Source organism: Dermacentor variabilis, chromosome 1 (genome assembly GCF_050947875.1).
Source record: "Dermacentor variabilis isolate Ectoservices chromosome 1, ASM5094787v1, whole genome shotgun sequence".
NCBI lineage: Eukaryota > Metazoa > Arthropoda > Arachnida > Ixodida > Ixodidae > Dermacentor > Dermacentor variabilis.
This window is the reverse complement of record NC_134568.1, coordinates 244,829,853-244,852,800: the sequence shown is the minus strand read 5'-3', so window position 1 is coordinate 244,852,800 and position 22,948 is coordinate 244,829,853. Positions and strand designations below refer to the sequence as shown.

Below are 22,948 nucleotides of genomic sequence, written 5' to 3'. Positions count from 1 at the left end.
TCAGTACAAGTGGATACATTTAGGTTGAGACATCTGCAGGCCACTTGCAGATGCACTTGCGGGCAAACCATTCACTTGGTAGCAAGTGTGCATTCACTCAGCAGAACATGCTAAATAAATTGTTTCACGCGCATATGTGTGGCGCAGTTATGTACTGGGCAGCATAGCCATTAGGATGATCTGCTCTCTCTCAAAGTGTCAGATGTGATGTACAGGCCCGGCCACTGCTAGCGGGAACTGGGGTGCTCATGGGAACACTATGCAGAATGCCACCACCTGCGCCTCACGTAGTTGTGGCAGATAACTCACCATAGCAGACAACTCGCCAGGCTACTCACCAGTCACTTTGATTGCACCTGTGCCGCAAGACTTCATGAAGCACCGGTGGTGGGGCGCTCCATGGAGTGATGCCACAGCTCTCGTGTTCCCGTTAGCAGTGGCCACGCCTGTACAACTCACACCTGGTCTCTTGATCCAGAACTTCCTGGTAGCATAGAGAAAACAAGAAAGAGGCTGAGGTGATACTTGTGAAGCACGTTGCAACACAAGATCGTGGCATTTACATCGCATTTGCCATATCGAATAATGGCATGGAACATGTCAAAGTGCACTTTTCTAATATGCAAGGCTATTTGAACAGCATTTAAAAGGACCCTGAAATGATTTTGACAATTATGTACAAATGTCTCATTATTAAGAGAGAGATTTAAGTGCAGTGTGTAATTTGTCAAGTGGTTTTTAAAATGTGCATAGCTACCGATCGCAGCGGCGCCGCTGCTCTGTATTTTCGGCCGCCTCTTCCCACGCTACGTAGCATAGAAGAGTGATGTCACTCAGGCAAGCGATCCAATTGGCTACCCACATTACGTCATAGGGAATGCTTGAAACATGACGCTCTATTAGGCTTACATTTATTTGGATATGTATGCATAGTAATTTGTGTAGCCTTAAATATAAGTATGTGACTGCGATAAATGTAGACATTTCTTTAAACTAATGGCCCACTTCCACCTGAGAATGTGGATCATCTGCTACAGCTCTGGTGACGGCAGATTGGACGCAAAGAGGTTCCCACACGAAAATATGTACAGTGATGTCTTTTTTGGCAGCAGGAACATGAAGGGCTTGCTCATCATATTCCGCTCATCTTAACACTGCAGCAACTGCACGCTGTAGAAGACGCAAGTGCTGCACGTCAATGTCAACACCAGCATCCTTGTTCAACACAGTAATCATCCGCAGTTTTGAAAAGAAAGGTGCTTTCAGTGCCAACTGCAGGTTCCCATTTGTCAGAGAGCCAAGTATTGAGTATAATTTGCCTAGAATGGTAACTGAAAATGTCCTAACAAATCAAGATCCAGGAAGTAAAAACGTTGCAAAGTCAATTTAACATGCCTTCGAACTTGTCAAAATTATCAAAAGTCCATCAGAAAGCCACCATTTCGAGTTGGATTTTGGTGTAGTGGTACCGTGTCATATCCGCTTCCCATGCAGGCAGTGTGGGTTCGATCCGTAATGTAGAAGTAGCTTTTTTTACTTAATTTTTCCCCTTATTTCTTTAATTATTATTTCTAGAGTAGAGGAAATATAATAAATAGTTCATTTCTCCACGTTCTCAAGTCAGCGGCAGCTCTAGCCTAGCTGCGGCAACGCTTGTTTTTTTTTCTGCTGATGGCTACAAAAAAAATATGAGCGTAATATGGAGACAACCGCAAATGTACTTATTATTAAATATCTCCATGTCATCAGACAATTATCAAACCAAAATAATACCGAAAATGGCTACTTTGTAGTTTGGACATTGCATATACACGTGCAGTCATAACACCTGTAGCAGCATCCGTCTCTTTTCCAGTCATGTAGCATAAACCAGTAAACATTGTGCGTCATGCTGCCACGTCTCCATTTGCTGCATGAAGTTTGCCTTAAAAGTTCACTCCATGTAGTCCAGGCTTAAAGGGACCCTGAAACGGTTTTGACGATTTTGTACAAACGTACAGAGTCATTAGAGTAGGTCCTTCTGACCATTAATTGACGCATATAAGTGCTCCGCATAAAGTGTGTAATTTATTATAAAGTTTTAAAAACGTAAATCGCTGCCAATCGCAGCACGCTGCTCGGAGGAATTTTCAGCCGCCCCTACCTATATGACATAAATCACCCAATTGACGTCAGTAGGGCAAGCTATCTGATTGGCTGCCCAGAGTGCGTCATCGATAATTTTTGCACCTTTATGGTGAACAAATGATGTTCATAATAGTTGGAATGTTAGTTAATTTGTTTCTATAAAAAGAAAGTAACAGAAAGAGAATGCACAAGAACAATTTCTCACTTCCGGCACACAGCAAGCGTCGTCTGCTTGTGCTACAACGTGCTCCGTCTTGGTGAGAGCTTTGCGGTCAGTGTCGGTCTGTCTTTTTGTGAGCACCATGAATCGACTTTGTTGCATTGTGGGCTGCAAGCCTAGTGACTGGCAATATGTCAAGCTGCGACATCGTGTCCCTCTGCAAGGCAGCAGTCGAGTGGAGTGGCTGCAGTGCATCTGACTGTCGCCATCTGATCGGCGCCAGAATTTGCGTGTTTGCAGCTGTCCCATTACACCGGAGGATTACTACCACAATAGCGTTTCGCGAGTCTGGTATTCAAGTAAACGCAAGCGAGGGGGCAGGACCTGGCCGCTTGACCTTGCCATTTCACGGGATGAGCAGAAACGCAAAGATGAATGATCTGCACGGTGCAGCAACCTGATGGCACAGAGCTCAACCAAACACAGTAGCAGTAACGAAGTGTTTTCTTTGCTGTTGGTCTAAATTTTTTGCAGGAGCGTAATCGTTAACATGCTGTTTTTTGAAATGTTTATAATGTTTTACACTTGGTTAGAGCAATATTACCTCTTTGTTTGGCTGGTTAAGCTCTGCGCGAACAGGTAGATGGACTGTGCAGACCGATCAGGCCACTCATGTACGTCTACGCTAAAGTTGCTTCATCAGCTTGAGTTTATGCCTCCACCCATCCATCGAAAGGCCCAGCCTACCTGTGGTTACCTGAATGCCAGACACGTCCAGCGCTGTAACGGAATGCTCGCAACGCATGCTGCTTCGATAGCTCTCGCTTGGGGTCGATTGCCAAGCAGCTGCCGGAGAAGTTGGAGAGGCTTTGCGCGTTCGCTCCTAGGGAACCGGAAGTAGACGACACGACGTGCCATCATGTCACAGAGCCAGTGAAGGCGGAGCTTAGCCCCGATCACTCGGCAAACGAGTTGAGGAGAAAATGCATGGCTATGGTGGAGGGTAACTTGTAATCGTCCGTAGCTCTCTTACTATGACACGCTTCACACAAGTTGTGGTGCGAATGATTAACTTTAGCTGTACCCTATGCGTCTGCAAAATTTGTCCAAACCGTTTCAGGGGCTCTTTAACGAGAAAAACTTTGTAAAAAAGAGATGCAGGAACACTCTCAGTTTAAGTCAACCGAAAGTAGACAACACTTGCATTACCACATGAAGGAGGCAGGATGTAGTGATAGCTGCATGGTGTAAAAGTATAGGGGGAACACAGCTGCTTAAGTGGAAGTAATGTTTAGCCACTCATACTTAACCCTTGCAACGTTTAACACCCGAACCCTCTCGAGCGAGGCTAGCTTAGCAGGACTCTTTGAGGAACTATCAGGCATTGTTTAGGATATCATCGGCCTTAGTGAGTTTAGAAGAACTGGTGAGACCTATACATTGCTGAATAATAGACATGACCTCTGCTATAGAGGTCTCCTAAATAAGAAGCAATACGGGGTAGGATTCCTAATCCGTAAGGATTAAAGAAATAAAAATAAGAAATATGTACTTCAATAATGTAATCTTTGACTGTAATAGTTACCAACAGTAAGACTGTCGCAATTGATCTTGATATAAATGCTTGTTTTTAATCTTCCTCAATAGTGTTCATAAAAGATGGAACAAAATGCTCATTGTGTTAGCAAGTGCTCAGTTAGATGTTTTTTCTTTTGCAGAAAAGGGATGTGTGCTGCTTGTCTACACCTCATTTCCAGGGTTTGTATAAGTTTGTCATTTTTATTCATTATTTGCCTCCAGGGCTGACTCTTCATTTAATGATTTCGCGGCACCTTCACAATAATTTTCACATGTAACTTATTCAGTATGCAGTAGAACCCTGCTCTTATGTTTCTCGATGCTGAGCTTTCCTAGCTGCTGCGTTGTTTTTGCCCAGTCCGGCGCAGCTCGCATAGAAATTCATGCATTAAAATCTCTGCTGTTACGTTGTAGCTGTGAAAACGTTCCCATGTGATATGTCGTAACCTGGCACCTCGAGCCCACCCGGGCAACGCGCGCCAACGCGGCTGCCTTGCCCTGGCGGTTTCAGGGTGCCCGTGTTGCGCAGGCAGAAGGCGCTTTCCCTTGAGAAAAAGCTGGGCGTAGTAAATACAGTTGACAAGCAGCGAGCGCAGAAAAGGGTCGACATTGCCAAAGTCATTTTACTGCCACCCTCAATGCTTAACAGCATCGTCTCGAAGCGTTCCGAGATAGAAGGGAATGTCGCACTCTTCGGCTAGAAAGCTAAGCAGGCTTGTGGCGCCAAGTATTGGAACCTCGATGAGGCTCTTCTTACCTGGTTTAAGGGGAGACGTGGGTCTTGAAATGGAAAAAAATCACAAAAGAAGTTGATTTTCGGAAAATTGCATTTTCGCTACGTTTATACATTCAAGAATCCCTCCGCATAATCTGGAAGGTAAATTTAATCGGAAAATAATAAAAAAAACTCGCTTATATGGGCCAGGGTGGACACGAAATTAGCAAAAATTGCCCATAAATACTCGAACTTCGCGCCGTCGACATTTGCAAATGCGGTGGCCGGTGGCCGCCATCTTGCGCTTGTTTTGAAGCTGTTTTCTTTGTGCACGTTTTGCATCTGTGGTGGTGGTGGCAAACTTTATTGAATGGGGGAAGGGGGAGGTGGCTGAGGGATCGGGCTCAAGTAAGGCCCTAGGCCTTCTCCGACCAGTCCACCGGTTCAAGCTGTCGGTCGACGACCCCAGACCTGAGCCAGACGATCCAGTCAATCTCACTGCTGATGGGGGATGAGAAAACGGGAGTGAGGTGCGTTCCCACATTATATGTGTGTGTCTCTGTTTGTGAACAGAGCCTAGATATGTTGCTTTCCTTGCCCCCTGTGATCTTGTTAATGTACTTTGAGCGCAGGTATGTGTTCGTTTGGAGTCGCCTAAACGCGACTGCTTGTGTTTTATCGAGTTGCTTGGCCGGTGGTGGGAGTGTGCGACGTCTCAAGCGATGCCTATGGGCTGTTTTGTGATACGTCTCGCAGGGTTCCTCGTGTCTCTCCGCCTCGTTCATGCCGTCCACAGTCACAGACGAGACTCGGTGCACGAGATCTCGAGCCAAACTGTGAGCCCCGATGCATTACCGGGCACAGCCGCGTGAGTGGGGGTCCGCATGAAGGTTTTCCAGCTGCTTAAAGGGTGCCGCGTGAGGACACTGTGCTTTTCGGAAATTCTACCACGGATGAAATTGCTGATGGCCTGCTTGCTATAGCTGATGACGGTAGTCGCTTCCGCATGCATAGTCATGGCAGTCGCGGTTTCCTCCGCTTCCACCACTCAGCCAGCCGTGATTGTTATGTGTTCTATCAATCGTCCACTGTGATCTGCTACCACTGCGGTCATGAGGTCGCCATGAGGGTGTCTTGCTGCGTCCATGTAAACTACTCCATCTTGCGATCCATAGCATCGCCAAGTGGCTTCCCTACGGGCCTGCCGGTGGCCCTAATGGAACTCGGGGTCCTTGTTGCAGGGTAGAGGCAGGGCCCCCTGACCTTTCGTGGAATTGTCACGTACTCTGTAACCCCGGGGATGGCCTCGAGGCTGAGCTTCCGGAGGACTCTGCGGCCCTCCGGCCGCAGAGTCCTCTGGACTTGGGCTTGGGCTGTGTAGTGAGCGTCTAAGAGCTCCTCGATTGTGTTGTGCATGCCTAAGGCCTCTAGCCTTGCAGTGGCCACATGGTCCGGAAGGCACAGGGCTGCCTTTGTGGCTCTTCTGATCATTGTGCTTAATTTAGCTAAGTGTGTGGCTGTGAGTTTGACATATGATGTCGAGTACATGGTTCTGCTGGTTATGTGTGCCTGCACAAGTTGAAGCAGGTTGCCCTTGCCCATGCCGTGGTGCCCATTAGCCACCCAGTGAATGAGCTGTAGTGTGTAGTTGGTCGCCCTCTGGAGTTTCTGTAACATGAGCCTGCAGCGCAGCATGTTCTGAATATCTAGCCCCAGTATCTTGATACTGGGGCACTACAGTACGGTAAGTCCTCCGACCCTAAGTTCAAGGAAGCGCCTCCCCTGTGGTATACTCTCGGGACAGCTACTTCTCTGGGCTTGATCAGGAGGTATTTGGATTTTTCCGGTGAACACGTCAAGCCCCTTGACTCCACATAAGCTTGTACAACGTCAATGCCGCATTGCATGATCTCTTGAAGAATTCGTGGATGAACTGCCGCTGCCCACAATGTCACGTCGTCAGCTTAGAAGCTGTGGAGAAGTCCAGGGATAGAGCACAACAGGTTTGGGAGCCCGCGCATCACCGCATTAAAGAGAAAAGGGGAGATGACTGATCCCTGGGGCGTGCGTCAGCTCCCCAGCTCTGTAATGTCAGTTTCATGTTCGCCGACTTTGATCCGGCACTTCCAGTCGGTGAGAAAGTTTCAGACGATTGGTATGCTCGGTTTCTGACCCCCAGTTGGGTCAGGCCTTCAACCACCGCTGCATGGGCGACATTGTCGAAGGCCTTCTTCAGGTCAAAGCCCAGGAGGCACCGGAATCGGCGAGCGTCTGCCGGACTTTCGGGTTGCATCACCTGCCTTTTTAACTGAAGGAGCACGTCTTGGGCGGACAGGTGTGGCTTGAAACCGAACATAGAGTGGAAGAACTCGTCCCCGTCCTCTACGTGTTCATTGAGATGGTCCAGGACCACATGCTCCATCAGTTTGCTGGTGCATGATGTGAGTGAAATCGGCCTGAGGTTGTCCGATTTAGTGGTTTGCCTGGTTTGGGGTATCAAGACGATTGTGGACGTCTTCCACATTTCCGGGATGGCGCCAGTCTTCCAGCATTCGTTCATGTACTCGGTGAGCCGCTGCACTACGGCCTTGTCCAGGTTTGCGCAGGATTTTGTTGGTCACTCGGTTTAGACCCGGTGCTGAGTTCGTCCGCAGCTTGAAGGCGGTGGCCCACAACTCAGTGAACATAAAGTCTGCGTCTATGTGTGCATTCTGCCGGCTGCGGTAGGCCGCCGGTAACGGTGTCTTGAGTTGCGGGCCGACATACTTGTTCCGCATTTCGGCCAGGAACGCCCCCGGGTCCTGACCATGCCTGTGGATTAACTTGGCCATGTTTCTTCTGCTTTCGGCCTTGGTGGTGTCCGTGTCCAGGAGGTGGCATAGGAGGTGCCACTTCCAGGCTGTGCCGAGGCGTCCCCTCATGAGATCACATATTTGGTAGCATTGCTGCCACGTGATAGGAGATCGTTGCGTCGAGTGGGACGATTCTTTCCTTGAGGGCTTGGTTGTCTTTCCCCTGCTGTTGCCAGCGCCGGAGCATGCTCGATCTTGCCTGCCACATGTGGAGCAGCCTGCTGTCGACATTGGAGGTTACCGGGGCGTCCTCCAGGTCAAGATGTTCCGTATGCTCTTCCACGTTGCCCAGGAGTCGGCTCGACCAAGATGAGATATTGGCGATGGATCCCTTGCTGGGGTCGCGTTCTTCTCGACTCGTGGAATTTGTCCCAGTTTGTAACCGAGAAGCGATGCTTGCGACGACACTTGCCGCATGCACAGATTTCTGTGTGAAGGATGCAGTGGTCGCTTCCCAGAGTTTCGGCGGTGTTCGTCCAGGCATTGTCTTTGAAGTGGATGACGAACGTCAGGTCTGGGTTGGTGTCAATCTGACCTCGGCTGCTGATTCTCGTGCGAGCGGTGGTATCGTTGAATAGCGTGAGGCCCAACTCTTGCGTGGCTTCTGCCAGATTTCTACCCTTGAGGGTGTCACCCGGGTATCCCCATAGAGTATGACCGACATTAATGTCCCCAACTATGAGCAGGGGCAGTCGCGGCTGACTTTGAGGGCCGAGCTAAAAAGCGCATTGAGGGCTGGGTCTTCATGCAGAGCGTCGTATACATTGAGGACAAATAGGCTGTGATCTGATGTGCGTGTCAGGATTAGCTCCACGAAGACTGGGGGGATGCCCAAGGGGGGAGAAGTTTTGATGTCGTGCATCGCCGCCACCTGTTCTCAGTGAACGAGCGTAGTGACTTTCTTGTTGTTACTGCAGTGGAAAGCCCGATAAAAGGAGAGGCCGGCTTCAGTGTTGACGAGAGGCCGGCTTCAATGTTGACTTCTTGTAGCACTATGATATCATGTTTGTAGGATTCTTGTTGTGCCGTGTTGTTAACATGCTGGTGAAGGTTAGACTTCTTTTTGAACCTGCGGCAGTTCCACTGCCAAACATGATAGGTTTTACTGATTGTTACAGCCATGTTGATTGTTGGGGAGTGTGTGGACGGCCAGGTCCAGGCGGGAAGGGCGGAAGACAGCCACTGCACTGATGGGTACCACCTTAGGGACGACCGCGGGGTGAGGGAGAGTCTGCTCCAGCTGGACGGGTGTCGGTCCCTATCCATTGGTTGTGGGAAGTGACCGCTCTCGTAGGTGCGGATCTTTGCATCCTGTTGTGTGATCTTTGTCTGCATGTTTTGGATGGTTTGCTGTAGAAACTTTAGCTGTGTCAAGTGTGACTATTTCGGGATGCATCTCGCTTCCATTCCCGGCCACTATGCTGGCCCAGTTTCTTTGGGACATCACCTGTGATTGGGCTCCTTGTTGGTTTTGTTGATGCTGCTGCTGTTAGCTTCAGGGCACTTCGTGATCTGGACTGGCCGCTGCGGCTCCTGCTCCAGCTCCGACCCCGGCTCATTGACTGACGTCTTACGGCTGTGGCGCCACTGCCGCCAGTTGACCCCTCGACCAGCTGCGGTGGCCGTTGCGGCCTGGTGGCAGCGATTGCAACTGCTCCTCCTGCTCTCGCGCTCACCGCTCACGGTGCTGGCAGTGGCACTGGCGCATGAAGGGAGTCTCAAACTTCTTCCGGTCCCGGCTTTTGGTGAGATTACTCTTGCTGCACAACAGGCAACATGGCATGCACTCATGCCCGTCCGTTGGTTCGGGTGTCCCGCATACTCTACACTTCTTGGTTGTGCCTCGATTCGGACAGACATCTTCTCGATGCCCGGTCTGGTAGCAAGTCAAGCAGGCTTGCACTCTGCGCCGGAATAAAATGTATCGGTACCATGCCCTGCCGTACATGGCGTAATGGGAACTTCCTGTCTCCTGAACACCAGCAGAACAGTTTCTGAAGGATACATCCGTGCAGCTTATTAGCCAAAGCGCGCACACCCCCAAGCGCCTCACTCCTATTGGTCTGGCGCTATTTGATGCGCATGCGACCGCTCTCGCGTTTTGCTCCGTTTGTTTATCTCTGGTTTCGTCGCGCTGTCGTCACGCTGTCTACGTTTGCTCAGCCGCTTGCTTCACAACATTTCATAAGGTGTCCATTTCGTTGCCCGAATGGCTGAAGGAGGTCGTTGTCGTCGTCTCAAGGCTACTATGCGTCAAGCGTTTGCAAAAGCGGCTTTAGAATGTGCAACGGAAAGCGGCTAGGCTTGCCATACTCCCGGAGTTGCCGGTTGCTGGTCTGCCTGGAGATTCTGCCGGATCAAGTTCTGAGCTGCAACCTGCACGTCAAGCGTCAACACTTCGACCGCCCACGCCTCGTGTGTTTTCACAGGTCATGTAGACACCGTTTTCTTCACGACTGAAGAAAGTAGCTAGTGCCCAGTGATCACCGGTAACACGAAAACGTGCCTGGCATCACAGTCTGCAATGGAGCGAAAGTTCGAGTTGCTGGGTGTCGACACGAAAGAGGACAGCAGTGACAGTGGAAATGAATTTGCAGTCGTGGATTTATCCATTGTACGAGAATTCCTTGGAACCATGCTGTGTCCCGGGTGTGGCAAGAAAGCGGTGATGCTTTCAAAGGACCCCGCCAAGGAGTACAGCCTCTCGGCAAGGTTCTTGCTGGTGTTGTAGAAGTCGCAGGGCGCTTTTTTCGTTGCTGGGTGCTTCTGTCATTGCGACAATAGATTGAATTTTTTTTTATAAATACTGCTCCAGGAGGGCACCTGAGATTATAGTAGCACTGTGTCTAAAGGTACAGGCTGTTTATACTTAGGGGAAAACTCGGAGCGCATTGAATCGCAATGCAGCGAGCGCTTGAGTTAGGCGGCGGTGGCGGCAGCTCGCACGGGTGCAGACGCCTGTGGAGCAGAGCCTTGAACCGCATTGTCTCTACAGCAGCGTGCACTGGCTGCATTGTCTTAGCATTGTCGGGAAGCGTGCTACTGTCAAAGGCAGCATACAGATTTCATCATTACTGCGTGAACTGAGCCAATATTTACTAAACGTTGTGCAACGCCCACTAATATCTCTCAAAGGCAAGTTCATCACTGAAAGGTTCGGGGCAATCATAGACGATGCACCGATTTCGTACGTTCTTGACGGCCCATTCCCGGAAGGCGACTATATATTCCAACAAACATGATAGGTCACCAATCTACACTGCTCCTGTTGTGCAAGAACTGCTTTAAGAGGGTGGCATCGCTGTCCTGGAAAGGCCGCCCCAATCCCTGGACCTGAACATCATTGAAAATGTCTGGGGCTCATTTAAAGTATCGCTGGCGCGTCATCCTCTCCATGGGTTGTCCAAGGATAGGCTTTGGTCCATCATCGTTGGTGAATGGAACCTTCTGCAAATTCTGCAAACATTGCTGACCGAGTCGCTTTACACCCCACTGCCCTCCAGAATGAGCGCTGTCATCGCTGCCGCTGGGAACATGGCGAGATACTCAGTGAAATTTGGAGCGTGATGCGTGTATTTCCCTGCCGGTGGGCAGGGTCTGTCTAGTGTGATGAACTGTTGTCGAGAAGAATCACTTCCAGCTCATTGTCATAACCTAAGACATTCCTTTATTCGTATCAGTTTGTTTCATGATGTTTGACCCCTCATAGTTATTATTGTTGACAGCTTTGTTTTCGTTTCGCGTCAAATAAAGGCTGAGCACGTGGCGCGCACATTTTGGTGTCTCTTTCTTGTGGCTGCATATTACGGTAACACACACAGTGAAGAAATTTACGTGCACGAACTCAGTACCCCGGCCTTTTGAAAGAACAGATGAAGCATGTTGTCAAAAAAAAGTTTGTAGAACTCCATTATCGCCAATGAAAGCTCAGAGGTTGGCATTGCACAACGCTTAGTAAAGAATATCGGTTCAGTTCCCGCAGTAAGTATGAAATCAGCGCACTGCCCCTGACAGTAGCACGCTTCCCGACAACGTGGCCCGCACACGCCGCCGTAGCAGATAATCTGGATCAAGACTCTGCTCGTCGAGTGTCTGCGCCTGTGCGAGCTGCTGCTGCCACCTGACTCCAGCGCTCGCCGCATCGCGATGCAATGCACTCCGAGTTCTTCTCTAAGTGTGAATCATACTGTACATCGGACGTACCTGCTTTGCTTCCGTTTACTAGATCGGCTCCCGCCTACCGATTTTTGCACTTGTTTTTCCAGAAGGACATTTATTTAGCTCAAAGGGGACCATTAAACAATGCTTTTGAAAAGTCACGGAGAGAAACATATGAAAAGCTTGGCATGAGTGAAGATACTGCTTCAGGAGAGCAGGCCCGGTCTCTGCTACGGGCCCTACTGCTCCCCCTGGAAAATCACTGAAGCTTGTGCTGGAGTGCTCCACCTGTGGCATGCGCGAATGGTGCATCGAAACCTTGAAAAAGCTTGTCGGAGGTTTGACATGTCCAATAAAGATCACACGAGTAGAAGTGCTGTGACAAGCAAGCTTGCAAAAATGCACAAGCCAGCAACAGATTCTGCCTACAGTTCTGGTCTAGGTGTGACCTGTGCTGAATGCACAATTATGTGAATGTGCAAAAGATATTTTTTGTTAATTTGAATTCTGGGCTTATGTGCCAGAACCACGATATCATTCTGTATTAATTTTGACCCCCTGGTGTGCATAACACAAGTGCATGAACTTTTTGCCTCCATCGAAATGTGCCTGCCACCACTGGGATTTGAGCCAGATATTTTGTTGCAACCATAAACTTTCTGCAAAGGACATGTTTTGTTGTGGCCATGAACTCTGTGCAACTTTATTAGCAGAGATACCATTTGTGTGCCTCCTGTTAACAAGTTTCTAAAAGAGAAATGTAAAGTGGGTAGTGCTAGCTTTCTTATGTTGCTTTCAATGACTATGCATGATGTTGCAACAAATATTTCAGTGTTATTTTTTCACAGTGGCCACATATATGTCGTGAACTTGTTGCTGAAGGACAGATCTACATGGTGATGCAAGTCATATTGCCATATAGCTAGGCCAATAAGAGTTCCAGTGAACTGAAAGTTTAGATTCGTTTTTCTCAGTTTCATATTTTTTTTTTTTTTTTTGCATTGCACACTGCCTAACAGAGCATCTTCGTATGTTCTTACTAAGTATGAGCAAAATGTTTGTTATCAATATATTCGTATTGAATGGATCTAGCTAGTAATGCTATTTATTTCTAAAGTTGTCTGCTAAATTCTAATTGCCACTAATTATAAATGAAAATTAGCAAAAAGATTGCAATCAAGTTTACATCTGTTTTTTCACATTATAAGTGCACTGAGAAATAATAAAATTAGCATCACCGGCTAGAGCTACTCTCTGGCATTCTCGCCATATACTTTTTTTTGCTTTTGACGAAGTGAAGTTTTTGAAAAGTCCCGTAAAAAATTGACTGAATGTCTGTATTAAAAACTTCGTATCATTTGTTCTAATGCAGATATACAAAATATACTTAGATGTTTGCAATCAGCGGAAAAAGCTGCACAACACTGTTAAATATTGTCCAATTCACACCAATATTAACAAAGTTGGTGTTGGAACCCACGTCTCCCCTTAAACAAGCTCACGCTGCTGGTGTTAACTTCGACGGCAGCATTTTACGCGAGAAGGTGATGGAGATAGCCGACAGACTGGGCATCACTGACTTTGCTGTGTCAAATGGCTGGATCGACCGTTTCCGGAAGAGGCATGCCATTGCTTATAAGACAGAAAGCGGAGAGGCAACAATTGTGGCCTGATCCAATTGTCCAAATAAAATCAGTTAATCCATTCTTGGGAGCAATACATTGCCTTATGCACCCTGATGTTCTGCATTAATATTGTGATATACTATGGTGTTGGGCTGCTGAGCACGAGGTCGCGGGATCGAATCCCGGCCATGGCGGCCGCATTTCGATGGGGGCGAAGTGCGAAAACACCCGTGTACTTAGATTTAGGTGCACGTTAAAGAACCCCAGGTGGTCGAAATTTCCGGAGTCCTCCACTACGGCGTGCCTCATAATCAGAAAGTGGTTTTGGCACGTAAAACCCCATAAATAAAAAAAAAATATTGTGATATAGTAAGTCAAAATGTGCTCTGTAATTATATTGTTAATGTGTATCATAGCAGTGCTGCTTCAGTTTCCTTTTTCTTCTTTTTAGTGCATTGTTAAAGTGCATTAGTACACTTCTCTGTTTATGTATGTTAAATCCACTCCTGTAATAGCCCGTCATGGGCTGACAGTATCAATAAACAAAAATAAATAAAAAGTGAACTTGAAAGCAGTTGATCATTGGAAGGCCACACTATCTGCTATAATTGAGGGGTATGAGCCTTGTGACATTTATAATGCCGACGAAACGCGCCTCTTCTTTTGGGTGCAGCCATTGAAGTCGTTAAGCTTGAAGGGCGAAGCATGCCACAAAGGCAAATGCAGCAAAGACTGGTTGATGGTGCTCCTTTGCTGTAACATGGATGGCTCGGACAAGCTAAAGTCATCGGTAATTGACAAATATCAGAACCCACTGTGCTTGAAGAACATTCACCTACTGCCATGTGACTACAGAAGCAACAGTCGTGCATAGATGACCTGTTCTTTGTTCGAAGAATTTCTTCGGTACTTTGATAACAAGATGAGTTCCCAGTGCAGGAGTGTTCTTTTTCTGGACAATTGCGCTGTCCACTCGAGAAACCCGCCATTTCATTGGAACGTAAAACTCTGCTTTTCCATCTGTGTACTACAAGCCACTTGCAGCCGTTGGATGCCAGCATCATAAAGAACTTGAAGTATTCGGTACAAGAAGTGCACTGTGAAGCATTGTCTTGTGCGTATTGATTGCGGCAGCAGTCTACTACCACTTCTGTACTTGACGCTATGCACTGCGTCTCTTCAGCGTGGACTGCAGTGAGCGCGTCAACTGTACAGCACTGCTTCGTGAGGTGTGGCTTTCGCATAGACGGGGAAATGGAAACTGCCATGGAACATGAGTCAAAAGCAGCCTTTTGTGATGAAGAGCTAACTGAGGCTATGAATACGCTGGGTACCACGGGAGTCACATACAACGACTACATCGTCATGGATGTTGCCGTCATGACGAAGTGCCAAATCATCGCTGAGATCGTTGCAAACTTGGTCGCGAATGAAGCCGCTGAATGCAATGAGGATGAGCACAAGCCACAAGATTCCGAGGAGTTGGCAGATCCAAGTTTTGGAGAAGCCGTCATGGCTCTGGACCTCCTCCGCAGGCATGTCGCACCTCAAAGTGACGCTGACAGCAATGCGGCCTTTCAGGCTATTGAGAAACTTGTGGTGCTCTCCAACGAGCGAAAGAAACTGCAATCCTCCATTCTCGATTTCTTTTTAAGTCCTAAGCCTACTTTGGCAGAAATAGATTGTTTCAAGTCAAAGCTGCATTGTTTTCATTCATTTTCAGAGCTTTCCTCACTATTGTATTTTCTCGGCTGATATGTTTTTCTTCCCGGTCCTGTGAACAACATATTAACGGGGTTCCACTGTACGTATGTATAGTTTTATTGAAACGAGTTACAAACCTGTAATTGTTACTGGGACCAGAGAAATTAAGCGACGAGCCACTTAAGAGCTTTGTTCCTAGTAGAAATACTATCAGAACAACTAGCCCAAAAGTATTTACTGCTACAAACATGATTCTTTTTTTCTTGCATTGGTATTGTGTTCATATTAACATGCCATTATCGAAATGCTTGTTTACCACAGCCTTGATAAATAATTAAAAAGCTTTCAAAAGTCCGAAATAGTGCCTGTGATATGTGTGCAAATAGCTCCTAGCAGCCCAGGTCTTCACTGTAGATGCAGAAACTGATATTTCACAAATACTTGGTGCAGTACATCGAAAAAAGAAATAATTTAATGAATTTGTTCTATCATAGACAGCATGGTTTCTGCAGACTCCTTTCAACTGTTGGGCAGTTCTTCAAAGCATAGAACGATAGAAAGCTGAGCTAGTAAGCTGACCGAAACGAAAAAAAGCCAGCTAGCTAGCTGAGCGTAGAATGACAGAAAGCCAGCTAGCTAGCTGAGTGTTCGTGTTGTCCACTTCTCTTCTTTTGTGTCCTGTCTGCATGGCTCACCTTTTTGCATAATGAATCTTCAAAGCAGTTCACTATTTTGCAGAAGCAATTAAAAGAACAAGTTGATGCACTCTCCTTGGATTTATCAAAAGCATTTGAGAAAATCTGTCATGTGAAAAAAATTGGAGGCATATCAAGGTTAAGCCCAGTGGATGCTTCGCATCCACTGGGCTTAACCTTAGCGTATCCTTAGCGTTTGGAGGCATCTTGACCGCATACACGCCCGGCGCAAAGACGCTGGCGCGGTTGCGGGCACAGAGACTGACGCGACGGCGGGCGCGCGCCGCTTCATCCCTGGCGTGACGTCACATATCACGTGATGCAGCGATGGTGGCGCCGCCGCCGCGTCGCGCGCGACGGCGCAAACCGAAGTGTGGAGGCCTCCGCCGGGCGACGTCCGACGGCGCGATATGAGGCCCCATCTGCAGCCGGTGTGACGTCATCACGTGACGTCACATCATGTGATCTCACTTCAGGGTCAATGGTGGCCACTGCCGGGAGGCGACCGACGGCGCGATATGAGGCCCCATCTGCAGCCGGTGTGACGTCATCACGTGACATCATGTCACATGACCTACTTGAAGGTCACTTGAAGGTCAATGGTGGCCACCGCCGGGAGGCGACCGACGGCGCGATATGAGGCCCCATCTGCAGCCTGTGTGACGTCATTACGTGACGTCATGTCACGTGACCCCACTTCAGGGTCAATGGTGGCCACCGCCGGGCGTCGCGCGAAGGCCCGAAACGTACGTTAATATGCTTCGCATAAAAACTGAAAATGTATGGTGTCAGTTGAATGGTGATTGGTGGATTGAGGCATACTTTAATTATCGGCAGCAGTTTGTGGAAATCTCCAACGAGCGCTCTACTTCTTTGTCATGTCTGAAGTTATCCAGGGGTCTGTGACAGGATCATTATTATTCCTTCTCTGTATTCATGATATTACTAATTGTGTGATTCCACGGATTGAGGTTTGTCTTTTCGTGGATCATTGTCTATTGTGTTGTCGAGGGAAGAGCGTTCATAACAAAGTAGTGGTAAAATATTCCTTAAATTATTCCTTAAATATAATACTGTGCTACGTACAGTATGTAAATTAACTTTGACAAATTGTGTGCATGACTGTTGCAACTAAGAAATCACCATTTTGGTTTGGTTATAAAATTGGTGATAAACTTATTAAGTGGATGATGGTTAAATACCTTAGCCTGACTGTCACACATAATCTGAGCTGGTGCGAACATGTTAACATATGTGACAAAGCACAGCAAAACTCAATGCTGGGACGTAAATTGAGACAAGTGGCTCATGAGATAACATTTCAGGCTTTAAAAAAAGGCAATTTTTAGACCTGCATTGGAGTATGCGAGTTCAGTTTGAGATCCATACTGATCATCGCAAATAAATAAAGGTCGATAGAGTACAGCATCTTATTGTGTGATTATATTTTCTAAGTATCGGAGAAACAAATCTCTTAACATGTTGCTTGCCAGGGCTAGCTTCCCGAAACTTGCTACAGGCTGAAAAATAGCGATGGTAAGATTTTTTCATCAACTGTTCACTGGCATGCCAAATGTAAGTCCTGACCAGTACTTATGGCCTCCTGGTAGAGCGTCGCCTCGTTCCGGTCACCCATACATTGTCAAACGTCTATACTCCATCTCGGTAGTTCCTTGCAACGCTGAGGAAGCTGCAGGGCCCCTCGGCCAATAGGAAGGCTGAATGCTCCTCAACATGTGTTTGACCCGCTGTGGTGGCTTAGCGGCTATGGTGTTGCGCTGCTAAGCATGAGAGGTAGGTCACAGGATCAAACCCCGTCCGCAGCGGCCGCATTTCGATGGGGACGAAAAGCAGAAACACCCTTGTCCCGTTCATTGGGGGCACGTTAAAGGGATACAGAATAAAAAAATTTGTCGCCGAGATTTCTGGCTCCAATGATAGCCACCGCGCCGAGAGTGACCAAACAACACTCTTTCTGAGCAGAAATGAGCGAAAAGTAATCATTGAATATTTCTCAAATCGCCGCACCTAGTGGCCTCTTCTGAAAGCTTCCCACAACCGAATATTGCGTCACGCTTACCTGCCTCACTGCTTCCCGCCCATTTCGAGCGACTACCCGCACTGAGTGTATGAAAGGTCAAGTTTGACGTTTGCTGCGATGCATTTGCTTTGTTGTTTACCATCCAATTCGTATCGCTTCCTCATCTGAACTGTTCAAGAATCTTGTCTTTCATCTTGTTTCATCTCTGCAAACATCACAGATTGCTTTGAAGATGAGGCCCGCGTAGGTGCATACTTTGGCCACATCACAGATCGCTTTCAAGACACACAAGTGCTGGCAACGCTTTCCTACTGTATCTACCAAATGCATCTATTACGGCGTCCGCAATTTGCGTGGCTAATGCTGTAGTAGACGCTGCGGTCGTCTCCACTCTGTACTGAGCAGCTCGCTTTCTCCTTCATGACAGATGCAAGCTTGCAACCTGAGCCGCATGAACCGCATGTATATATATTTTCCACATATGATGCCGCCCCTGATGTCTCAAGGTCTACTACGCAATCTCCACGTCTCCACGCAATGCACAGCGTAAGCACTTACCATGTTGCTGGTCCAGGCTCCCTCGGCACTGTGGAGGGGGACTGCTGCGGTGGGTCGTCATCATCGTCGTCGTCGCTAGAGGACGCGGGCGGATTGTACGCATATGCCTTTATCGTGTGAGGTCGTTCAGTAGGCCACTCATCGAAGTTGGAGTCATAATCTCTGCTCATGCCGTCACTCTCAATAAGCACTGTGCACGGCACAATGCAGGAAAAACAAAACAGCGTGCAGCCGGTCAGTTCGCCCTGTCGTTGTTGAAGGTAGACGTAACATCGGATCCGCTGGCTTTTTGTCAGAAGCGCATTGCATGTGACCTGGTGGCCGCTCACAGAGCATAAAAAATAAAGCCGTCCGCTCAAAAATGACCCAAATGATGACTATATACAAGAGCAATCATGTCTTAGAAATGCACTTGTGGTGCTTTCTCAATATTCTTGGATTTTTATTCTGTATCCCTTTAAAGATCCCCTGGTGGTCAAAATTAATCTGTAGTCCCCCACAACGGCATGCCTCATAATCAAATTGTGGTTTTAGTATGTGTCATCTGCTTGGCGTCTGCTTGCCATGCTGTTAATACATGCTCCATAGTTGGTGCAGTGATGCAACCAATGTTTTTGCTTTGTAATCATAGGTTGCATTTCCATGAATGCCACAGCGGGGCTTTGCTTCATCAGTACGCTTTCTCAGCAGTTCATTGCAGCCTCCTTAGCCAGTTTTAGTAAGAGGGAACGCCCTGATAAATGTTCACACGTGCTACATCATCTGCTCAGTGTCTGTTTGGTGTTTGCTCGCCATCATCATCACATACCATACTAGAGCAGGGTAGTAAATTAATGATGCAGTGAACAATGAGGACTTCATAGCGTTCCACATCGTCAGTGCTAATGCTCTGGCGCATCTGCTAAATGGAATTCAAACCACCTTTAATGCTCGGCGATGCCCCTGTAGTCCTAGCAGCGTCAAAATAAACAGCTGATCGCAATACTAACAACAAAACGTACCTAATGCTTCGTCCTTAGCGTAAGATGATACTGAGCAATGATGAATTTTACCATTTATTTATTGCTGTTAAGGCAGAGAACCAGTAACAAGCTCAAATTGGGATCAAAGAGAGGTCAGGGCTGCATGGGGTGCTGCCAGGTTGCTGCATAATCATGATTAGGGCAGCTATTAAAGTTACCATTGGTAACCGCCACAGTACTTCGCAGTTAAGGACATGCATGCGCAAAGGGCCTAACATCTTATGTATCGCTGTAATGTATCTTGTGTTAAGCAAAAATTAAACTCTAATCCCACCAGTAATCGGACATTTAAGCCTGGAACTATATTCTGCCGCGAAAGAATATTTCCTGTGTACACCTCGTACCTTCGGCTGTGCTGCAAAAAGTCACTTGCGAGATAAAATATAGGTAAACATTTTCAAGTAGTCATTCCTTGTCTGAAAAATAGAAAACTGGAATAAACTGAATGCAAAGGTATTTGAAGGTTTGAATTCCCTAACAATTTATGAAATGGTATTGGAATTGCTACTTGTTAATATCAGGTTCTGTTGTTTGTATGTTGTTTAAAGGGGGACCCTGCAACTCAAGACCCGCTTTTTTTGTGTCAGATTTTGATGAAATTTAAGGAGTTTATGTATTTCCATGTGATAATTTAAGATGTACATCCAGTTTTCTTGCAGAGTAATTAACTTTTATATAGAAATTCAAAACATCATTTTTCTTGGAGGTGAGCTATTTACTAAACTATATATGGTGCAATAAAGATTGACATATAAAAATGCTATTGAATTATCAAAGTATGCACTGCTTTAAGAATGGATGCTTTTCAGTGATTTGAGTCAAAGTTATAGCATGTCAAACTTTTTAAAAGTATGAACCCATAGTAACACCCAGGACAGATTACTACTTTTTGAAAATTTTTGTCAATATTTGTTTATGCATAGTATAGGCATACTGCACACTTCAGTTTTCTACCTTTGTGACAGAAAATAATTGTTGCAATAGGATAAGTAGAACCAAAGATATCATCACTCCAAAATAGTGTGCTACCACAAATGCTGCTTTGAGAGAATGAGGAAAAACATTTCACAACATGTTTAAGGTGATTATGGCAAAGGATAAATCAATCAGAGATGACGATAATAATAATAATGGTAATAATAATAATGTGTATTTTCATCATCACGCTGATGAAGGAAGCTCTAGGTAAAAGCTGCCTTTCATAGAAGCAGCTTGACAAAGGCCTACAGCTACCTTTGTACAAAATAGTCAGCAACAGCAATTGCAATAACATGCAACATACAGCAAATCTGTTTTAAAAAGATACAGAGGATATCTGAGTCTAATAAACAGACAAAGAACAAGTATAAAGGTGAACAGAGAGCCAGTGTAATTTACAAACCTAACATATGCAGTTTTCGCAAGTCGATTGGTGTGCACTACAGAAAATCTATACCAGTTTTCACATATTTATTAAGCAGTGGAGTCATTGTGTAGGATCATTTATCCTTGGGATAATTATTTTTCAGGGTTATCACTTTACACATTTCTTTATATCGTGTGTTAAGCAATGTAATGTTTTGCTGGAGATGAGAAAGGTCATGCAGAAAATGTCGATTTTCTTTCACCTCGCGCCTGATCACTACAGCTAATTTAAAAGTGTAGAAGTTATGGGCAGATTATATTCCAGCCTGCTAAAACAATTCACCTGTGTGGGCATCATATGGTAAGCTAAAAAGTATTCAGATAGTATATTTCTTGTGTATCAGGTATAGTTTGTGCAAGTTCGTGGAAGCTGTGGGGCCCCACACTAAAAAAGAATAGGTGAGGAGTGAATAAAAACATTATTTATAAAGTAAAAGCCTTACTTTAAATGGAAACACAGTTTTGCAGCTATATGTCATACCTGCAGTGCGCAATAACTGGTTCAGTACACTGTCGATATCATATTGCTTGAAAACGTAACTCCCAGAATTTTTATATGATTTACCAGCTCAATTTCAGTATCACCATACGTAAGATGCAAATTATCATTTATTCGTGGTCTAAATAATACTGCCTTTGTTTTACTTGTGTTTCTGCTTAAATAATTAAAACATGGCCAATGTTTTAATTTTGCAAGAATCTGGTTCATTCTTTCCAATAGTGTTGTAGTACTCTCTTGAGCCGAAACAAATATGATGACATCATCGGCGTGTAGAACGTATGTGGCATTAGGGTAAATGCGAATTAGGTCATTTTTGTAGGCTATAAAAAGAGGCTCAAGGATGCTTCCTTGTGGTGCACCCTTAGAAATAGACTTCAGCTCTAAGCTGTTTCTATCTATCTCAACTACCTGTTTGCGATGTTTCAGATAACATTTTATTCATGCGGATGGCCATGAATTCCTTAGCATTTTAATTTCTGAAATAACGTAGGACGCTGAATATTATCAAAAGCTTTGCCAAGTCTACATACATACCTAACACAACATGGTTGTTTTCAAACTGGGATAGAATTAACTGTTTTTGCTCCGTTAATGCCATTGAACTTCAATGATACAGGGATCCAATCAAGCAATAATAAATGCTCTACACCAACCTAGACCAGAGGAATGCAAAAAGATATTTGGGTCAATTTTTAATGTCAGAGCAGGGTCTTCCCTTAATGCTGTTTCTATGTTGTAATTGTATTGTTTGCTTGCTTGTTATTATTTCCATGTGCCATATGTTGTTTGTATATAGTATATGCCACATGCCATGTGCTGTTTGTACACTATCTGTATTCTGTTTTTAAACTTTTTGTGTGCAGCTTGTATTTTGTCAGCTTGCTTATTTTGTTTTGCTTCTATTGAAGGAGTATTGACTAGTCGAAACTACTACTACAGTCGAACTAACTTGCGAGATCGGTTTTTGTGGGCACACACATATCAACAATATATCAATAGCGGGTGAAGCTTGGAACTTATATAAATTCGATTTTAAAGTATGTGCAGGCAGTCAACCGCATGTGCATCACCTCGCGACATTGAGAACAATGTGGTGTGGCTTGTAAACAAGGGAGACCAAAGCAGCAATGTTACGGCATAAATTTTTGTTCCAATTTTGCTCTTTGTGCACTGAGCAGATCATGCTGCTTTCACTCATGCTCGTTCCAGGACTGGGAGTACAATGCTGTGCCGCTGAGCAGGCTGCGCTACCAGTTTTGCTCGGCTATCACTCGTGACGAAACTGTCCATGCCGTGCTCATGCATTTTTCTCACAAAAGGCATAAAAAAAATGTTTTGCACTTACTGCTGCTCTGTTCTTACTGAATTTTTGCAGAAAGGTTGTATTTTATGGTTCGTATTGTTCAATATAACATTTGACACTATTAACTGCCGGGTCTTTGAGGGAGAAAAGTGTGAAGTTGCCTTCATAATGTGGAAGCTAGCTGCTGCCAAGGTGGCACTAGCATAGACTTGTGTAAGCAGCCATTCTGGCAGGATTGCCGCATGGGAAATGTGGTTTATTTGATGATGCTCACACTGAAAGTGATTGGCCAAGACCAGTATGGCAGCGACTGCAGTCTTCAGAAAACTGTCGCCACTGGACGACAAAATGAGGATTAGGATGGGGAGGACATCGCGCAGCACATCCAGCATGCATTGATGGCGCAAACAAACTAGCAACACGAAGCTCGCATGCCAGCTGTGTTTACGAGACATCTCATAAGTCACACCTTTCTCGTTGCTCTTTGAAAGCATAACTTAGACT

At 46.1% G+C, this 22,948-nt stretch overlaps 1 protein-coding gene across 4 annotated transcripts in view; it reads left to right on the top strand.

The window, feature by feature from the left end:
* Nsun2 (tRNA (cytosine(34)-C(5))-methyltransferase Nsun2) overlaps positions 1-22,948 on the top strand; it is a 159,546-nt gene that overhangs the window by 99,613 nt on the left and 36,985 nt on the right. For all 4 annotated transcript variants that reach the window (XM_075672634.1, XM_075672627.1, XM_075672617.1 and 1 more), the window contains exon 18: positions 4,006-4,045. In XM_075672634.1, the coding sequence (XP_075528749.1) occupies positions 4,006-4,045 (40 nt within the window). The remainder of the gene's footprint in view (positions 1-4,005; positions 4,046-22,948) is intronic.